This window comes from Palaemon carinicauda, chromosome 43, assembly GCF_036898095.1.
Source record: "Palaemon carinicauda isolate YSFRI2023 chromosome 43, ASM3689809v2, whole genome shotgun sequence".
In the NCBI taxonomy this organism is placed as follows: domain Eukaryota; kingdom Metazoa; phylum Arthropoda; class Malacostraca; order Decapoda; family Palaemonidae; genus Palaemon; species Palaemon carinicauda.
This window is the reverse complement of record NC_090767.1, coordinates 47,300,721-47,318,220: the sequence shown is the minus strand read 5'-3', so window position 1 is coordinate 47,318,220 and position 17,500 is coordinate 47,300,721. Positions and strand designations below refer to the sequence as shown.

Genomic DNA, 17,500 nt, shown 5'->3' with positions numbered 1-17,500 from the left:
GATTTAAAAGCTCAAGATAGAGACGACTGGCGAAATCTAACCGAGTCCCTTTGCGTCAATAAGCAAAGGGGAGAGGTTATAGTCATACCCTGGTGAAAGGGGGTACTCCCAGAGGTACACTCGGAAACCTCAGACTCTCAAATTGTACAACTGCAGTGTTGTAGTTAACAAAGGGGGGAGGGGTGGGAAGGATTAAATCTGTGAGCGCGTGTGTGCATATCAATGTAAATATTGAAACGTCATTTTTGATAGCTCTGGTAGGCTATACATACAGGGTGGGTCAAAAGTAGGATTACATTTAACACTAAGACATTTTATATTTAGTAGACATCTAGATTATACTTACATACATTATACATTTTACAATGAACATTTAATCTCTCATGAGCTAAAACTATATTTACATATGAAAAGTTATCGTGAAGATGCAAAAAGACAATGACGTGACCGTACTTTTGTCACACCCTGTATAGTCAGTCACTTGCTCTGAGTGTACGTAATCTCAGGCGAAGTTTTCTACTTAAACTGTTTACGAAATCTGTTTCTCTCCGTCCGCTCATTCTAATCGTCCCTTGGATCTCACTCTATGATTATTGCAAGATAAGGACAATCTTAAAACGATTACTGTCATTAAACTCAGAGACACTTTACCGAAAGACAAGAAACTGTTAAAGACCACAGCGGAAAGTGTGACAAGATACAATTGAATTTCTAAACGTCTTTTTTTCGAGTGACCGTTAGACCTACTGCTTATTTCTCTTTTTTATTCATTATTCATCCTATATTTTTCATAAGTAATCTATGAAAAGACAAAATCGGTGTGATGGAAAGAGGTATGGCGTGAAATTATCGTCGTATATGCAGTGAAAATTCGCCCATAAACTTAGATGCTGTGACTTTATTTACCGAAAAGGGTAATCAATTAATTAAAAAAGTAATTTGTGATGATTTTTTTTTTTTTGCATTATTTTGTATATGGAAGACCTCTTGTGGTACTGAACCTTATAGAAAGTAGATAGGCCTAAGCACAATTTAACAACTCTGCTGACTGCGACCTTTGGGAAGGTTAGTACTTAACAATCATGAGTTTGTGAACAGCCGTCTTGAGCTTATTATATCTTGCATGAAATTTCCCTTATTTCATTAACTGGTTTAACTATATTAAATTTACAAAGCAAAACCCATTTCCAGAATCAACTTTTACGAAGTAAAACCCATTTCTAGAATTGACATTTAAAAAGCAAACCACATTTCTAGAATAAACGTTTACAAAGCAAAACCCATTTCCAGAATAAAGATTTAAGAAACAAAACCCATTTCCAGAATAACCATTTACAAAGCAAACCCCATTTCCAAAATAAAGATTTACCAAACAAAACCCATTTCCAGATAAACAATTATGAAGTAAAACCCATTTCTAGAATTAACATTTAAAAAGCAAAACCCATTTCCAGAATAGACGTTTACAAAGCAAAACCCATTTCCAGAATAAACATTTACAAAGCAAAACCCATTTCCAGAATAAAAATTTAAGAAACAAAACCCATTTCCAGAATAAAAATTTAAGAAACAAAACCCATTTCCAGAATAAAAATCTAAGAAACAAAACCCATTTCCAGAATAAAACTAATTTCCAGAATTAACGTTTAAAAAGCAAACTCCATTTCTAGAATAAAAGTTCACAAAGCAAAACCCATTTCCAGAATAAAACTAATTTCCAGAATTAACGTTTAAAAAGCAAACCCCATATCTAGAATAAACGTTTACAAAGCAAAACCCATTTCCAGAATAAAAATTTAAGAAACAAAACCCATTTCCAGAATAACGATTTACAAAGCAAAACCCCTTTCCAGAATAAAGATTTACCAAACAATCCCCATTTCCAGAATAAAGATTTACAAAGCAAAACCCATTTCCAGAATAAAGATTTACCAAACAAAACCCATTTCCAGATAAACAATTATGAAGTAAAACCCATTTCTAGAATTAACGTTTAAAAAGCAAAACCCATTTCCAGAATAAAGATTTACAAAGCAAAACTCATTTCCAGAATAAAGATTTACAAAGCAAAACCCATTTCCAGAATGAAGATTTACCAAACAAAACCCATTTCCAGATTAAAGATTTACAAAGGAAAACTCATTTCCAGAATAAACATTTACGTAGTAAAACCCATTTCCAGAATTAATGTTTAAAAAGCAAACCCCATTTCTAGAATAAACGTTTGCAAAACAAAACCCATTTCTAGAATAAAGATTTACAAAGTAAAACCATTTAAAGAGTAAAAAATTACAAAATAAAACTAATTTCCAGAATTAACGTTTAAAAAATAACGTTTACAAAGCAAAACTCATTTCCAGAACAAACATTTCCAAGGCAAACCTCATTTCCAGAATAAAGATTTACAAAGCAAACCCCATTTCTAACTAGGGTTGTAGCTTAATAATAATAATAATAATAAGAATAATAATAATAATAATAATAACAATAATCTTAATAATAATAATAATAATAATAATAATAATAATAATAATAATAATAATAATAATAATAATAAAGCATCATGAACTATTTTTTTAAAGATATATTCTAAAATATATTTCTTAAACTATCAACAAGAACATTCTTTTTTTCTAGTTTTAATATAATATCTTAACTGTTCACGCTTTTGATGTATCTTTAATTCTATCTTTCTGTATGAAGAAAACAAACCTATTTATATTCATGATTCCACAAGTATTTCCTTTCCCCTAAAGAGATGTTTACCTAAATAATACACAAATAAAATATTTTTATTATAAACGTCAGTATATGAGTTTCCTAAAGAGTGTTAAGAAATGTAGAGACATAAAAGGTATATGATAAAAAAAATGGCCGAAATCACAAATTTTTAGTAATTTGTATTTTTCCTAACATACTTACCGAGAACTACTTTTTTAGGAGTTACCTGGAACCTCCTCTCAACCGACCAGAGTTTTGTGTAGTTTACCCTACTTCCGTTTTCTGTAATGGTAGGCCTCGCTGTTAGACGGGAGATCGAGTCAAGCTCAAACTTAATACTTCCTTGTGGTGTCTGCAACCTCACCATCCTTGTAAGCTAAGGATGGGAGGATTTGGGGGAGCCTACAGGTCTACCTGCTGAGTTATCACCAGCCATTACCTAGCCCTCCCTGGTCCTACCTTGGCTAGAGAGCGGGATATATGGTCAGTCGCTAGGGCAATATCCTGCTAGAGCATTGTCACTGCCCTTTACTTCTGCCATTCATGAGTTGCCTTTAAACCTTTTAAATGCATTTTATCATAAAAATTAATGCATAGCAATGTACTGACAATTTTGAGGGAGCCTGCAGGTGGTCTACCTACTGAGTCATCAGCAGCCATTGCCCGGCCTTCCCTGGTCCTAGATTGGGTGAAGAGGAGGTTGGGCGCTGATCATATGAATACAATTCTAGGGCAATGTCCTGTTATGAATTTTCAATGCCACTTGCCTCTGCCATTCATGAGCGGCCTTTAAACTTTTAAACTGTATCCTAATATAGGAATTAATCCATAGCAATATAAGGACTATTATTCCCTGTATTAAGGGGAGTCAAATGGAAGGACAGGATTAGAAATGAAACGATACAAGAGATTACTCGAAAGCCATATGTGGATGAGTTCATGATGAGGGGTAGATGGAGATGGTTTGGGCATGCTTTTCGCACTCCCCAAGAGAGATTAGTTCGCCAAACGTTCAGTTGGGCCCCACAAGGCACTAGAAGAGTTGGAAGACTCAGGCCTACATGGCTGAAGACTATGAAGCGTGGAGTATGAGATGGTGAATGGAGACGTATTGAATTAAAAGCTCGAGATAGAGACGACTGGCGAAATCTAACCGTGGGCATTTTGCGTCAATAGGCGTAGGAGATGATGATGATGATGATGATGATGATAATGTTTTCAATGTTGTTATTCCTGTTGATATTGATGATAGTGAAAACCCAGTACGAAATTGTGAAATAGGTAATAATAAATAAATCATAAACAAAGAAAATAACAAAGAACAACAAATTACATAAAGAAAAACTAAAAAAGAAAAAAAACGGATATACGATGAAGTGAGACTAGTAACAACACACTCACAGACATACACACACACACACACACACACAGCCTTAAAACACATAAGCTACTTACAACTCAAAGAGCAATGGAAAGAATAATGATGGGAATAACACTAAGACACAGAAAAAAGAACAATACGGATACGAGAGCAATGAAAGTATAGGATATTCTAACAAGAAAAAGAAATGGACATATAATGAGAATGACAGAAACAGAATGGGTCCCTAGATATGGCAAAAAAAAAAAAAAAAAAAAAAAAAAAAAAAAAAAAAAAAAAAAAAAAAAAAAAAAAAAAAAAAAAAGCACGGGAAGAAAGAGAAGACGAAGGATTCACGAGCTAAGAAAATTTGATGGTAAAGACTGGCACAGAGAACACTAACAAAGGCGAGTGGAAGTTCATGTCTGAGTCCTTTATCCTGCAGTGGACTAGTCACGGCTGAGGATGGTGATATACTGTGTGTGTGTATATATATGTATATATATATATATATATATATATATATATATATATATATATATATATATATATATATATATATATATATATATATATATATATATATATATATAAGTATATATACATAGATACATAAAAAGTATATATATATATATATATATATATATATATATATATATATATATATATATATATATACTTTTTATGTATCTATGTATATATACTTATACTTTATATATATATATATATATATATATATATATATATATATATATATATATATATATATAAAGTATAAGTATATATACATAGATACATAAAAAGTATATATATATATATATATATATATATATATATATATATATATATATATATATATATATATATATATATATATATACTTTTTATGTATCTATGTATATATACTTATACTTTATATATATATATATATATATATATATATATATATATATATATATATATATATATATATATGTATACATAGAACATGTTCCAGGTTCTAATTAGATTACAGTGTCATACTGTAAAAAATGTTGATTTAAATAACTTATACAGATGAAAGAATTTAACAAACACAAACTTTCCGTCTCAGCTATCTAAGATATGAATAAGTTACGTAAGGACAAGCAATATCGATATTCAAAACAGAGGGGCACTCAGTAGAGCGCAGACCTCCGCCAAGGCAGCTTATTTTTCGACCTTTTGCTCGACCTTGATTTTTGACCTTAACATGTATTAATGGGCGTGGATTTTCATACATTCAAATATGAGCCAAGTTTGAAGTCTCTGTGACAATGATGTCCAAACTTATTTCTGATTACGTGAATTTGACAATTAGCTTTACCTTGACCTTGACCTTAAACCTTGATATTCTAAAATTTAATAATTTCCAGCTTTTTACATAACAGTTAATCCCTGCAAGCAGAAAAGCAGGCTACTACAAGCCCAAGGGCTACTACACTGTAGTCTCATTACTTGAACTTTAAACGGTTCTAGTAACCTATCATTATTTCTCTCCATTTACAGACCTTTCGCTTAAACCGTAAATATCTACTTACCACATAAAAATAACTATATGCTAACGTTGTCTTTCACATTCTATTACAATGCCTATACCAAAAGCTTTTCACGTTTTATAATGTTGGCGTAAAATGATAAATTATCCATAACCAATCGTATAATATTCAAAAGAACCCACCTTCATGGCTGGCCACAAATACATAAATAATGTACTTACCACTGACAGCATCAGCTAAAGTCCTTCGCTATTACGTCCACTGATAAGTGTTCTTCGATTTGCGAGTCGATGTCAGATCACATATTTCACTAATGATTGTAAAGAAGATATAATTCATTACGCGGTGAACAAGTCAAAAAGTTACTGTTGAAGACCCATTCAGGGAAAGTGTATAACAACTGTTGTTGTTATCGTGTCAAATTCCACCTACTGTTGTGAGAGTAATGTTTCCCATTAAATTCATTATCTGGAGTGCAAATTAACCGATTATTTTGTATTTAAAAGTGAAAATAAATAGTTTATATAATAAATATTCTATTCATCTCATCTAAATATGATCATTATATGAGCTAAGTAAAATCACTTTAATTTATTTAAGAAGCACTACCTATTTCTACTATCAATGCCCTCGTCAGCTTCTTCGATGGCTGCTGGAGCAGTGTTGCCAGATATGGGAATTTATCCCTAGATTTGGGAATTTTGAAGCCTGGGGGTGATATTCTGTACAAATTTCCATGAAGGAGAAACGAAGATGAGTAAACCTTCATATAGTTACAATAGGTTTGCTTCCACTTATATGAAATATAGCGAGTAATTTCTATATTAGTAAAGCCTACAGGATCAGAAGAAAATATATTTGTGGAAATGGAGATTTTTTTGGGCTGTTTTGAGGATTTTTCATAATGAGTTCTGGGGATTATTAGACTAACCGATCTGGCAACACTGTTAGTTGGAGTTTGGTCATCAATGGCTAGTCTACTAAAAGTTACGAATGAATGAATGATTTAAAGTTTTCAGGCATCCTGACTAAAAGTTACGAGTGTGTTGTTTTGGCTAATGACGTAACCATCATATTGCCATAAATGATTTACGAGAAAATCTTACGTATCTACAGGAGCATGATGACATTGTAGGTTAGAGTTCTCATGCTTGAGGGTACACTCAGACACACTATTCTATCTAATTTCTCTTCCTCTAGTTTCGTTAAAGTTTTTATAGTTTATATAGGAAATATCTATCTTAACGTTGTAACTGCTCTTAAAATATTATATTTTTCCTTGTTTCCTTTCCTCACTGGGCTATTTTCCCTGTTGGGGCCCCTGGGCTTATATCATCCTGCTTTTCGAATTAGGGTTGTAGCTTAGCAAATAATAATAATAATAATAATAATAATAATAATAATAATAATAATAATAATAATAATAATAATCCCTAAATGCATGGACCGGTTTTTAAATGGGCAGGCGGAAGTAGCCGTTATAATTGGGGAAGCTAAATGTACTGACTTATTTATCTAATCTTATATAATGTTTTGACATTATAAAGTTTACAAGTAAGTGTGTATAACCACTATGATACAAATATACAGCGTTTATTTCAAATCGATAATTGTAACACATGAGATAAAAACAAATATATCGGAGAGATTATGATAATTTTGAAATTGACCAGTACGTAAACATTAAAAGTATATATATATATATATATATATATATATATATATATATATATATATATATATATATATATATATATATATATATATATATATATATATATATATATATATATATATATATATATATATTTGCAAATGAATTTATTATATATTATTCTCATGTTAAATTAGACTTTAATAGACTTAAATGAAAATCTTATTGAGAATTGCATGTTGGTTATTAGAATAAAGATTTTTTTTCATGAAGTGTTGAAATTTAACTTACTCGATGGTTTAAATTTGCTTTTCTCCTAAAAAAATAATGAATAGACTACATTTGACTAACTATGAGGTATTGTAGACAAGGGAATATACTTTTTCTATAGAGAAAATAACCGTTTCAAGTGGACATTTTCTTCAGCTGAAGTTGAAGATTTGTTTAACCCTATCTTATAGACAATACTGTCATATTATATACACATTATTTAACATAGATAAGTGATAATACAGCCAATAGATATAGCCCTATAAACATTCCTGACATTCACATAAGCACAGAAACTTACAAGCAGCGCAATCGGAACAACTACACCTTTTATTCTACGGCACAAGCGGTGGTTGAGAACCCAATGCTGAGAGAAACCTGATTTTTAAAAAATTAGTTACTGCCAAAATTACTGCCATATTTCGTACACAAAATATTAAGGATTCAAATCATGCACAACATTTTGCATATTTACACGTTAAAATCAGGTTATGATGTTATTGATAAAGGGGTTTCTCTAATGGTCCCATAATCTGTCTCAGGTACTCTGAAACCTTTAACCCTGTGATGGAAAAAGACAAGTATTCCGTCTTGGATGCTGCACCTGACAGAATAGATATCTGTTTCCTAAAATGAAACTTATGAGGGTTTTGGTAGACTATTGGAAACGTCCCTGTCTGGCGATATGCTGGACCGGGGTTTGGGACTCGCTCAAACTCGATAGTTTCTAGTAGTGTCTGCAATCTCACCATCCTTGTGAGCTAAGGAAGGCAGGTATCGGGAGAGTCTATAGTCTACCTGCTGAGTCATCAGCAGCCATTGCCTGGCCCTCTCTGGTCCTAACTCGGGCATTGATCATACGTATATATGATCAGTCACTAGGACATTATTGCTGTTCCTCGCCTTTGCAATTCATGAGCGACCTTTAAATAAAAAACAAAACGATTCTTTGAGAGTAGAGGTCGTTTACAATTGAAATTTGTCTCTAAATCGGAAGAAGTTTAAGTCAAACGTTAGGAAGCAATTATATGGGATCACAAATCAATAAAAAATAAAAAATAAATTGGAATTGCATGATGTAAGACCTATTTTATATGGTGTAAAATGTGAATAACAAGATGTGTATAACACCAAGAAATGTAGAACATCGCATAAAAATAGAATAATAACAATTAAGTAAATCTTCGTCTTCAGCTTAAATGAAAAAGACAATTTCAGATATAATCTACAACAAACCTCTTAATACGTAATCAAATGTACAGTAGGACACAGGAATTCCTGGCACATCCTGCTCTGAGAAAGTGCAACTAATCGACACTTACTCCGGAGCAAAAACTCACCATGCGGTAAAGGCGTGGCAGGGTGCACTCCCCCAGAGCGAGGAGGACCATGCATTCCTGTGTCCAACTGTACCTTATGTGGACACAGGAATTATACTCCATTCGATGTTCTCTTTTCTTGGGCTTATGAAAAAGCCATTGTTCTCTAGTCTTGGGTAGTGCCAGAGCCTCTGTACCATGGTCTTCCACTGTCTAGGGTTAGAGTTCTCTTGCTTGAGGGTGCACTTGGGCATACTACTCTATCTTATTTTTCTTCCTCTTTTTTTTTTTTTGATAAAGTTTTCATAGTTTATATAGGAGATATTCATTTTAATGTTGTTACTGCTCTTGAAATATTGTATTTTTCTTTGTTTCCTTTCCTCACTGGGCCATTTTCCCTGTTGGAGCCCCTGAGACTATAGCATCCTGCCTTTCCAACTAGGCTTGTAGCTTAGCAAGTAATAATAACAATAATAATTCCGTTTCAGAGCCTGGGTCGAACATGAATTCAGAGGCTATTTACGAAGAGGTCGAGCTGCCAGGCAATGTTTCCAGAGCACAACAGAAACATGACTTCGAAAATGTCATCTATGGAGCAGTGATTCCGAGACAGGCATGAGGACAGGGGTAATGCAGGGTGATCCTCTGCCTTCTTGGTGTTTTTCATGGATGCCATGAACACAAGAAGGAGGCCATAATCAATATGCAAGTCACGTCCTTTCAGTGGCACGAACAGAGAAAAATAGTACGGATAATATGAATAATGTTCCTAACAAGAACCTAACTTAGAATCTAACTTACAAAAGAGAAATTTTCACTTTTTTTCCCCAAGTCTATTCCGCCTGGCCGAAGATCATGATGATTTAGTTGGAAAGTAAAGAGTTGAAAAAATTCCCTGCTGTTCTCTTGGAGGTAAATAGAATATAATAAATCTATTTGGTAAAATCATGTAATTGAAAAGATGTATTAAGGTTACACTGATTCAAAGAGATGATGATCGAGATCCGACTACTCAGATGTGGTAAAAAGTAGAAATATTGATGATTCACAGTAAAATCTCTGCCACAATCTCTTTCTGTATGAAATATCTTTACTTTTAGCCAAACAACATTTCCTTGTGTTGAAAATGAGACCAGAGCTTAGAATAACTGGTATTAATCTGAAAAGAAAATGGTATGTACGTGGCCTTTCTAAGTCACAAAACCCTGTATGGTTTTCATTTCATTGTAAGCATCTTTATTTAATTATTTCTTTAACCTTACAGACCTTATTCTAATGTATGCATATTCAATTTCTGTATTTACATTTTCGTTACATAGTGGCGTAGCTAGAAATTTAGGGTCCTGGGGTGGGGTGGGGGGGGGCTGACTTAGTAAAGAGAACCTGCTCCCACTTACCGAATAGTAATTCTAATTGTATACTTCCATTTTTTTCTGACCCTGCTTTGGAGGGACCCCTCTCTTGGAGGCCAAGGGGCCCTTTTCAAAAAGGTCCCCCACTCTTAGCTAAGCCACTGAACAGACTTATATTTGTTTCATGATTTACTTAAGCTTCCAATTAATCTATTTTATGCATTGATAAGGAGAGACAACATTATTTGAAGCCACATACCATGTGGATCTAATGAGTCTCTTACTTTCGTGTCTGGCAAATAAAAATGTTCTCAAAGACCTTGGAGTTTTCATGAGTATTAGGAAATGTCTTTGTGTAATTATAACTGTTTTTAAATGAGTCTTTGAGGAAAAAAAAATAAAGAATATTCAAAATAGCATTATTATTATCACTTGTGAATTCCATCTTTTTATTATTATTATTATTATTATTATTACTAAATGCTAAGCTACAACCCTAGTTGTAAAAGCAAAATGCTATAAGTCTATAAGCCTGAGGGCTTCAACAAGGAAAGTAGCCCAGTGAGGAAGGGAAATAAGAAAACTACAAATAATTAACAACTAAATTAAAATAATTTAAGAAAAACAACATCAACACAAATCTTTCACATATAAACTATAAAAACTTTAACAAAACAAGAGGAAGAGAAATAAGATTGAATAGTGTGCCCGAGTGTACCCTCAAGCATGAGAACTCTACTCCAAGACAGTGAAAGACCATGGTCCAGAGGCTATGGTACTATCAAAAACCAGAGAACAATGGTTTGATTTTGGAGTGTCCTTCTCCTACAAGAGTAGCTTACCATAGCTAAAGAATCTCTTCTACCCTTACCAAGAGGAAAGTAGCCACCGAACAATTATAGTGCAGTAGTTAACCCCTTAAGAGAAAATGAATTGTTTGGTCATTTCAGTGTTGTCAGGTGTTGGAGGACAGAGGACACTATGTAAACAATAAGCCAGACTACTCAGTGTATGTGTAGGCAAAAGGAAAATGAGCCGTAACCAGAGAGAAGGATCCAATGCAGTACTCTCTGGCCAGTCTCATTACCCAATAACTCTCTAGCGGTAGTATCTCAACGGATGGCTGGTGCCCTGGCCAACCTACTACCTGGCAAGAAATATATTCGGGTCAGACACTGAAACATAAATGAAATGCACTTACTCCTTAAATCAAGTGTATAAGAGAATAATCTCTCTCTCTCTCTCTCTCTCTCTCTCTCTCTCTCTCTCTCTCTCTCTCTCTCTCTCTCTTTCTCTCTCTCTCTCTCTCTCTCTCTCTCTCTCTCTTTCTCTCTCTCTCTCTCTCTCTCTCTCTCTCTCCGAGGGCCTTCGGATTAACAAAGAATTCTTCAGAAGTAATTATGACATAAAAAGGAAATCAAATAACCAAAGAGAAAAAATAACAAAGGAAAGGATCAACAGGATGCCAAGAAACAGCCTGGACACAAAGGGCTTCTTAAGCGATGAGCTTATATATATATATATATATATATATATATATATATATATATATATATATATATATATATATATATATATATATATATATATATGTCACTAACACTCGAGGTTTAAATATTTTTCAAATTAACCATAAATATCATTTAATATCGAATTCGCTCTGACATGGGAACTTAAAGTCTTAGACGCACAAGGAAATTCCCTTTGAGGATAACTAGCCCAGCCCGGCCAGGGACTCGAACCTATGATCGATGAAAAATAAGAATAAACATTAGACTGTTTTGACCACCCGGAAATTAGATAATAAAAAACAAATGAAGTTAACTAAACTTAAGTAAAATTGGACAATCGTTGCTGGAGTAAATATAGCTGAAAGATAAGGATGACAAAGAGAAGCAGAGAGAGAGAGAGAGAGAGAGAGAGAGAGAGAGAGAGAGAGAGAGAGATATCCTTTTTTGAAAAGTCAATTGTCGACTGCAAGACGTCATCTCGTTCACAAAGTAACAAAAAGATTAGCGGTGAATGAAAATGGGAGTGGTTTAATTCAAAAGCACTTGATAATGAATTAACTTTATATATATATATATATATATATATATATATATATATATATATATATATATATATATATATATATATATATATATATATATATATATAGTGAATTAGATGTATTTGTGAATAAACCTTTCAATTGACTACCAACTAACACATATCAAGCCTACTGGAGTGTCCTTGTTTGCATTTCCGTTGCTAAAACAAAGACGTTTAATCACCTTAGAAATCCGGTAGGAAATGTGAACTATATTTACATTTTCTTCTGATCCCAAGACGCCATTTGTTCTTTACTAGTTCTTCACTAGCCTACAGAGACGCAACAAGACAAAGCCTCTTCTTCAGCAGTGATTAAGTGAAAAGAAAATCAAGTGAAACTTTTTTTCAGTGACGAGCCAAAGAGGAATCATAAATTCATTTCTCCAGAGGACTCAGAAGTGAGTTTGACCAGCTGGGATCAATTTCTTGACAGGATTCCAACGACCAACTATGGTGAAACTACTGTTCTTCCCTTTTGCACTGATTCTGGCTTTCGCGTCTGCTCAAGCAGGTAAGAATCACTTCGCTTTAAGGTTAAAAGAGACTTTTTAGCCATGGTAACCAGATCTTTCTAGGAGGAGGACACTCCAAAATCAAACCAATGTTTTCTAGTCTTGGGTAGTGTCATTGCCTCTGTACTATGGTATTCCACTGTCTTGGGGAAGAGTTCTCTTGCTTGAGGGTACACTTGGGCACACTATACTATATATTTTTCTTCCTCTTGTTATTTTGAAGATTTTATAGTTTATATAAGAAAGATATATTTTAATGTTGTTAATGTTATTGAAATATTTTATTTTATTTTTCAATAAGTTTCTTGTTGCTAATTTTTTTCCTTATTTCCTTCCCTCGCTGGGCTACTTTCCCAGTTGGAGCCCTTGGGATTATAGCATCTTGCTTTTCTAACAAGGGTTGTAGCTTAGCAAGCAATAATAATAATAATAATAATAATAATAATAATAATAATAATAATAATAATAATAATAATAATAATTTATGATATATTTTAGTAAGAAAGAAAAATGTGGGTCTTATAAATGCCTTGAAATGAAAATAAAATCTAAGTGGCCTATAAAAGTTTGCTAGAAACTTGGAAGCAAACGATTCTTTAAAATAAAAAAAAAATCAATAAGAATTTCGAAACACATGAAGGATTTCCAGCAAAGCTTCACACAACTCCATGACCGATCTCACAAGGTCTCCCCCTCTTCGACGGAGGTTATGATTCCATTTTTTCAAGGGGATTAACGTCAATTTATTGAAATTATTATTATTGACGAAATCATTACGGTAATCATTAAAATTATTATCATTGAAATTATTAAAATTAATTTTCATTTGACTAACCACAGGAACTATATAAACAAATCAAACGATAAACTTTGAAATGTGAATGCAGGTATCATTCAAAAAGGCAGCTCAGTTGCATATTATTATTATTATTATTATTATTATTATTATTATTATTATTATTATTATTATTATTATTATTAGCTAAGCTACAACCAAAGTTTGAAAAGCTGGATGCTACAGTACCCAGAGCTCCAACAGGGAAAAATAGCCCAGCAAGGAAAGGAAAAGAGGAAATAAATAAACTATTTAAGAAGTAATGAACAATTGAGATTAAAATATGTAACTACCAAAGAGGAATACCACTGCAGCCCACTCTCCAGTGACTGAATCCTACATGCACAGCCCTTCGCCAAGGACTTGGGCTAAGAGCCAGTAGTAAGAATTCCTTCATAACGTCATGAAAATACGGAATAAAGTGCTGTCTTGACGTTCATTATCATATTAAACATATGACAAAAAATTCGAAAGAATTTTTAAACTGTTATTAGATGAAACTATAAGAGAGATTACTCGAGTGCCATATGTGGATGAGATTATGGTGAGATGTAGATGGAGATGGTTTGGGCATGTTCTTCGCACTCCCCAAGAGAGATTAGCTCACAAAACTTTTAACTAGGCTCCACAAGGCACTAGAAGAGTTGAAAGACCCAGACCTACATGTTTGGCGTGAAGTAGGAGATGTTGAATGGAAAAGTATTGATTTAAAACCTCAAGCTTGAGACGAATGGCCAAATCTAACCAAGATGATGATGATAATGATGATGATGATAATGATGATGATGATGATGACTAAATAATTATATTTCAGTCGTTGTCTTCAGACTTTGAGACACTACGTAGCAGCTACTTTTTACTACATGAACCAAATTAACCTATTGATGTTTGGAATGGCGATATCCTGTCTTAAAATCTTCCCTAAATTCCCAATATATTACTTCCTCAAGACTAGTTATTTTCATTGGTCCCTAACACAGTAATGAAGAACTTTTTTTTAATTAAAGTTAAAATTACAGTATGCCTTATAACACACTTTGCTTTAAGCATTCTTTTACAATATCTAAACTCATTCTCTCTTCCAGATGACAAGTTCCTCATCTCTGATGCGAATAATCCAGTCAACTTCAGAGCTTCTTACTACACTGCTCTAGCTTCCTGGACCAGCGATATGAACAACAAAATCACCTTCGAAGGATTTCTGAATTTACGAAACAATCCTCAGCGACTATTTAGATATATACCCAATTCATTGCACTCAAATACATGGAATTTATTTACAATTCTTAGAACTTATTTGGTAAGTATCAAAAGTCTTCGATCACTCAATGAATTCTCTGACCCCACAAAACCGTAATGATGCAACCAGGAAATAAGAACAAAAATCAATAATTTATAGGTGATTACTTTTTAAAAAACTATTCTTTTGTGAACACTTTCTTCAGCTTTCAAAGTTAAATAATTGTTTCATTTTAAATCAAAGCAGAAAATTTTCAAGTTAACTTTGAATACAAAAGACTTAGTTCATTGGAAAATCACTGTCAAAAAGGGTCTCTTAACGGTTTCAAAGTCCTTAATGAATGGCAGAGGCAAGGGACAGTGACAATACCCTAGCAGGACAATGTCCTATGCACATTTGGCACTAGTTTCATGCAAATTGGATAAAAATTGACCAAGTTATAGCAAAAAGATGTTTTTGACCTTTACATGGCCTTGAACTTTGACCCAATAACTTCAAAAATATAATTAAATTGTCCTTGGATCATGGCCAATCATCCCACCAAATTTCATGAGATTCGGTCAAATAGATTTTGAGTTATGCGAATCACAAACGAACAAACACACAAACATAAATAAATAGATACACGCCTATCAAATCATGAGCCTTCGCAACGAAGTTGATAAGGTAATAGAATTCTTTCTTAATTGTTCTTTCATATTCCAAATAAATATTCATACTCACTTTTGAGCTACCAAACACTCAAAGGAAAGAAACCATTTCTGACCCCTGCTGTTAGTTACATCATTAAGGTATTTTCTGCTTCTATGTGTCATTAACTGATAAGTAAAACTATAATAAAATTGGTTTACAATTGATCTTTCTAACAGGCGAATGATTGTTAGCTTAATATGACAGATATATCTAATGTTGTGGAAAATTTTCAGTGCAATGTCTTTTCAAAGTTTTTCTCTCCAAGGAAGTGATAATTAATCCAGGCAGCGGAATATATAAGGTAGATTGGCGACATGATTAAAGAATCACAATCAAGAACACCAAAAAGACCTACTGGAGATTCTGTGCCAACATATATCAATGTGGTGAGTCCATTTTCTTTTATAATATCTTCTGGAAAGTCCTCAATTTCTATATATTTCTAATACTGTATCATGAAATTTATATAATCCTTATGTTAATCAAAAAATTATTTCAGTTTTATTTCTACGCTTGTGATACTCAAAATACCTAAGAACGTATACGGCAGACAGATCTTGTAGTTCCTATGATGCGTGTGGTTTCCTTGTGTGACAGGACCTGGAAAACAGCTCTTAAAGTAAAGTCAAGTCAAGAATAGTCATTTGGACTAATAACAGAGCAAATGCATCTGTCCCATCCTAATATATCGTGTTTTTCATATTCTTTCTCAGCTCACTTTCTTAGTAACATCCATCTCCTTGGCTCTGCGATTTGATTTGGGCTATGCTGTTTAACCAGTGGGGATACCTTGACGGGGTGAAAGTGTTTGAGTATATCTAAGGTCAGCAAAGTTGTACTAGTCAAGGCCACTAATACTAGGCTGGTTTAATGTGAGCGACCAGACGAAAATCTACCGCCATCACCAATCCCTACTGGCTAGCGTGATGATGAAAACTGGCCTTTGTCCTACTGTTGACTAAAAACTACTGCGTTTATTGTTGTTTAAGCTAAGCTAATCTAACCAAACTCTATTGCAGATCTTCCAGCACCAGTTCCCCTTGCAACAGAATTTCCTGCTGGTTCAACAACAACTCAGAGCAGCAATGTCTCATCCAGAGAGACTGCTCTAAACTTCACATCAATGGTTTTACTAAGTATCTGTTGTGTGTTGGTCGCTATCGTCATAGGAATGGCTGTTTGCCTTATCCGAGGGAGAAGAACTTCGCTTAATGGTAAATATTTGCTGTAAACAAAGCTAATTCTCTTTACCATGTTATAAATTTTCACTTAAGTAATGAATAGAAAGCAGAGAAGGAGAGATGATCTCGGTAGGGGGTAAGAAAACGGGGTAAAAGAATAAAAAAGTACAATAATACTTGAGGAAAGAGAGAAGTTCCTCTTTGGAATCTGAGAATTTCTTAGTTTTTTTTTTTCAATATAATTTGTGATGGTTAGATATGCATTTAGCACAGTATGAATAAGAAATATTGAACCACATATAACTATATCCATCAATATATTTCTGGCACTCACACCCGTATATAAATTTATAGAAATCGTTATCGAAATCATAACACATTCTATTCGATAGGAAAAGTAGAGGTTAAGAACCAAATGCTAAATAAGCCTAAATTTTTTAAGGAAAATCAGTTTACAGGTCATCCATGAATGGGAGAAGCAAGGGACAGTGACAATGCTCTGAAGCAGGGAGGACCAGGCAATGGCTGATGACTCAGCAGGTAGAATATAGGCTCCCCAAAACACCAATCCTTAGCTCACACCCTCCCCAACAAGTTGGAACCAGGGAGGGCCAGGCAATGGTTGATGATGACTCAGCAGTTAGACGCATAGGCTCCCCAAAACACCAATCCCTAGCTCACACACTCCCCATCAAGCTAGGACCAGGGAGGACCAGGCAATGGTTGATGATGACTCAGCAGGTAGACTATAG

At 33.6% G+C, this 17,500-nt stretch overlaps 1 protein-coding gene across 1 annotated transcript in view; it reads left to right on the top strand.

Annotated features, from left to right (window-relative positions):
• Positions 1 to 12,532: 12,532 nt before the first annotated feature.
• Positions 12,533 to 17,500, top strand: part of LOC137633653 (uncharacterized) — a 7,052-nt gene continuing 2,084 nt past the window's right edge. Inside the window, exons 1-4 of the mRNA XM_068365903.1 lie at positions 12,533 to 12,798; positions 14,720 to 14,934; positions 15,833 to 15,953; positions 16,587 to 16,781. Of these exons, the coding sequence (XP_068222004.1) occupies positions 12,738 to 12,798; positions 14,720 to 14,934; positions 15,833 to 15,889 (333 nt within the window). The 5' untranslated portion in view covers positions 12,533 to 12,737 and the 3' untranslated portion in view covers positions 15,890 to 15,953; positions 16,587 to 16,781. The remainder of the gene's footprint in view (positions 12,799 to 14,719; positions 14,935 to 15,832; positions 15,954 to 16,586; positions 16,782 to 17,500) is intronic.